Here is a 4,138-nt window from a genome sequence, read left to right as displayed (position 1 = left end):
CAGTGAACGTGCTACTGTCCGCCTGTCCCTCGGTGGTATTGTTGGCTAGCAAATAAAAAACAGACTGTCTAGAGGCTCAGTGGTGATTTCTTTACAACTTGGAGTGCAAGCTCCTTCAGTAAAACATTTTACTGGCACTTAGTGTAGCTTCTGTCCTCCTTGACTGGGCAGGCGGTATAGTGCCCCTTCCTCGACTTGGATGACTTGATTTTATACCTCTTAATCCCATCCTGTGTCTCTGCCTGCTCCCGTGACGCGTTCTTGTTAAAGTGGAGCACAGCGAGCCGAGTCCTGCAGAAAGAGTTAGCAAAGCCCTCAGCTCAGCTCGGTGTACTTTGCAATAGTTAGCTCACTTGGCTTTCATCACCCCTTGAGTGAAAGCATTCGATTTTGGGGCAAAGTGGATCAGCATGCTGTGGAAGGATTCCAGAGAGAAGGTCTGGGCTGCAGGCGCTATCTGTGTCAAGTCATGCAGCAGGGAAGGGCTCTCCACGATGCCTTTGAGGGCAGCAAAAGCTCGGGACGCTAGAGAGGAGACAGCAAAACAGGGCTTAGGAATCCGGTACAGTAGCATTGCGTGCACTGGCCATCATTTAGCATGTAGTGACATTGCCAGTGTGCTGCAAACTCCCTCCTTATACATTCCATGACAGCTGCAGGTGTACGGATGCCTACCCCCTAGTCACTGCTTGCAAGTTTGAACAGTGTGGACCCACTAATATAGCCACTGAGCTGCAATCCAGAGAGGTGTGCCTCTTCAAGGCAACCGCAGATAACTTCGGAGCTGTTGAGACATTCCATAAAAGGAAGGTACACTGAAGAAAGAGCCATGCAATGCAAACAAACACAAATCAGTTTAACTCTTTTGCTGCTGCCGGAAAATTGACCAATTTTTAGGAGTCCAAGAAAACATTTTTTCCTCCTAAAAACATTGGTTAGGCACTAATTACAGGAACGCAAAATGCACAATATGTAACTGCCTTCCCAATAACACCAGTTTTTAAAATGTTTTTATATATCATAGTTGTGAAAAAAAAAATATCAATCAAAATTTCTGTCAAGTTGTCGAAAAAAATGATAAAAAAGGAGTTGTGTAAATCAAACCACCGATAGTAGAAAAAAATTAGAATATACTTTTGTCGGGAAACATATCAAAAACATTGCGCAGAACAGTTTTTCAGATATATAAAAAAAATATCAGCACGCACGGTGCTCGTGTGTTGCGGTGAAGCCCAACCTCCAATTCAAAATGTGCAATTTCGGGTGGTTTCCTGGAATAAATCTGGCGGTTTGACAATATCAGAGGCACCAATTTGCCCCCACATAATGTAAAAACATCTTGTTAATGACTGACTTTGCATTTACAGCGAGAACAATATTTGGGACAAGCACGCGATGCGGCAAAAAAACATGGATGAAGTTGAAAACGGAACGCCGTGGTTGATGCTTGTGGACGCTCACGGTCAGTTATCTCTCAAAACATAAAGCTAAGCTTTATTATCATCTTCTTCCTCGCAATTGTAGCCTTGCTCGCAAAAAATGAGGTACGATGGCCTAGAATCGTGCCCTGTGATCTTTGGCCGAGTAGCAGTTGCGCGATAAAAAGATCAGCACAACGAGCCTCCTCTATTGCAGCGCCCCCTAACAGTTTTCAAATGAAACAGTAGAAAAACTTATCGGAGGCTCTGTCTGAATAGACAGTTCAACTACGCAGCAACATTAGTAGTCAGTAGTATTAACTCTATGAGACACCCGGATATACCCTCGCATGGAAACGAAACCGGAAGGCGAACAGCTGGCAGTGTAAGGCCTGTTTGAAGCGCTGTCCTGGGCGTAACAGATATCTGGCGACTAAGTGTGATCTTTTGACTTGCATCCAAAGTTCTTATCGCAGAAATCGGGTTAGGGTGGGGGAAATCAGGAGCTGCGTGCTTTTTTCGAGGATCAGTCGCGGACGCTGCAGGTGTCATGGCAGGTAGCCTTGAAGTTGGGTAACTGCGTAGTAGCGCTAAATATAAATTTTGCGATGCAGAAACGAAACTGAAACTTGTAAACTGTTCGCGACTGGTCCTTGGGTAAGTAGAACTACCACAGAACGCAGAACAACGTGCGCAAAGGCAATAAAACTGCCCAAAATCATAAAGTAGCTTTCTAACCAGGCACTGCTTGACATTTTCAGCCGATTTCTGGGATTATTACAGTCAGAGCGCGAACCTGACGATTGAAAATTGTTTGCTGGTTTACCATTCACTCTCTCATAGCAAAAAACAAACGCTGGTGCAGAGTAATTACGAGTGCATGCATTCTTCGTTGGTAGCAGTGAAGTGCGATGACCACGCCCCTTTTCCACACCCAGGTGTTTCAAAAGCGTGTCAAAACTCATGTTTCCGTTCAAAAATGAAAAAAAAAACTGATTTTGAAAGCCCATTTTCTGATCTAACTCCGAACAGCTTTACTTGTTCGAGCAACGCCTGAAACGCAATGAAAAGGCGCTCCCAAAGTATCTATCAAATTGATCGATGTGGTGCTACGCGACAATACAGTCCTTTTGTAACTATTACAAAAGGCTTTTCTGGGTCCTTTGAAGAGCGCCACTTTTCTTCCATCTCCTGCACTGTTTTCCCACTTGCTGAATATTTTGCAAGGCTAGTGACGCATAGCAGCCTTGCTTACTGGATGAAACACACAAGTACTAACCAGTGAATTTAAAGAGAAAAAAAGAGGAACAAATGCATTTTAACTCTTTTGCTACCGCACCACTACAGCGAATCAGGGGGGGCGGCTCGCCGTTGCGTCAGCAGCGATCGGGTCGCTGCGGCGTCGCGCTCATCAGCTGAGAAGGGCTATCTTCAAAAATTGTTTAAAAATTATCCGTGCAACGTATGGGGCTCACAGTTGGCTCAAAAATCCTCCGTTATGTGTTCTACCACCTGAATGCATTTGATTGTAATCTTCACAAAGCTTTTCTGGGTCCCTTTAAGCTCGTGACCTTACAATTCTAAAGAGGTGGCATGTAAGCACTTCGTGTATTTTCCTTTTTTGTGGCATCTGCAGACACAGGAAAGATAGAAAGTAGAGCTGGTACAGTGCCAAGCCAATGCCCGAGGAAGAGCATGTAAGCACAGTTTGGCAACACAGCCATTTTGTGCACACGCTTGTGCTTCTGCAGCACATGCCACGAGCATAACTCGTAAGGGGCAAATTTTTGCTGGATAACTTACATGGTTTGATCCACTGTCTGTCCTCAAGGGGCTCGTGCAGGCATTCAGCAAAGGGCCCGCCGTGGCCAGTGTGCACATCACACACACGGTTCAGGATGCTTTTCCACATGCTGAGGATCAGCTCGCTGTCACCTTGGCCCATTGCAGCCACCCAGTATAGATGGTTGCCTATGGGCTGGATCCAGCAGTCCAGCACCGCGTGCCTTTTGCTGGCAGCACGGAGCTTCTTCTTTACGCCTGGGATATGGATGCACAGGAGCTCCGTCAGGCCATGCTTGCGACATTTCCAGCTGCTCTTAGCTGATAAAGTTCAGGACAATTACCCTTGGCGATGTGCCAGATGTCGAAATAGTGCCTCATACCAGGCCTCTCCAGCCTGCAGTACCGCCTGATGCTAGGGTGACGGTCTGAAGAAAAAAGTGAGCCACATGAACTGTTTTACACTCGGAGCCAGTAAAGTTAGTTAAGCTTTGTACAGTTTTTTAGCACACTACTTGTTAGCCATCGTTAACGGTCAGATAGGACTGGTTTTGGTTCCATTTGGTTGTTGGCGAAGGCACACGACGAGTGAATGACCAAGCAGATATTCAACGCTTTTGGAACTAATCTAGGTTAGTAGAATGTGTTCTAGAGTACTTTTAACCTGCTCTTGTTGCCCTAGTGTAACATCTTTTTCTTTTGAGTACAAATGGCAAAAGCATTGACGAAGTCATGCAGGTGTGGTAACTGCTCCACTAAATGCAGTGGCATCATAACTCGCCACAAGTGTGATCACCGCCTCACCTTGTGACACGCGTTGCGTGACGTGCCCAAGTCGCAAGTGGAATGTGCCTTTAGTCCTTGTGAAGAGTACACTACTTATCCCTTCAACACACACCATCGACTTCATCAAACAGATTGCCTTCTCCTGCATCCAG

The 4,138-nt window shown here is 45.8% G+C and overlaps 1 protein-coding gene across 1 annotated transcript; it reads right to left on the bottom strand.

The window, feature by feature from the left end:
- Nucleotides 1-349: 349 nt before the first annotated feature.
- Nucleotides 350-3,795, bottom strand: LOC144162155 (uncharacterized). Its single transcript, XM_077692952.1, has 3 exons — nt 3,545-3,795; nt 3,222-3,458; nt 350-525 (listed from the first exon to the last, which is right to left on the bottom strand). Exons 1-3 carry the CDS (start codon nt 3,579-3,581, stop codon nt 350-352), a joined length of 450 nt encoding a protein of 149 aa, XP_077549078.1. The 5' UTR covers nt 3,582-3,795.
- Between the last annotated feature and the right edge of the window lie 343 nt (nt 3,796-4,138).

This window comes from Haemaphysalis longicornis, unplaced genomic scaffold, assembly GCF_048455015.1.
Source record: "Haemaphysalis longicornis isolate Haplotype H1 unplaced genomic scaffold, Haemaphysalis longicornis Haplotype H1 scaffold_1, whole genome shotgun sequence".
NCBI classification, from domain to species: Eukaryota; Metazoa; Arthropoda; class Arachnida; order Ixodida; family Ixodidae; genus Haemaphysalis; species Haemaphysalis longicornis.
The sequence above is the reverse complement of the archived record's forward strand: the minus strand, read 5'-3'. Positions and strand labels throughout refer to the sequence as shown.

Bases quoted from the DNA above. Each gene is read 5' to 3' on its own strand.
- LOC144162155 (XM_077692952.1), bottom strand. From the start codon at position 3,581: ATGAGGCACTATTTCGACATCTGGCACATCGCCAAGG. The intron at 3,459-3,544 runs GTAATTGTCCTG...TCCATATCCCAG, and splicing joins CATCTGGCACATCGCCAAGG to GCGTAAAGAAGAAGCTCCGT. The intron at 526-3,221 runs GTAAGTTATCCA...TCTCCTCTCTAG, and splicing joins CAGACAGTGGATCAAACCAT to CGTCCCGAGCTTTTGCTGCC.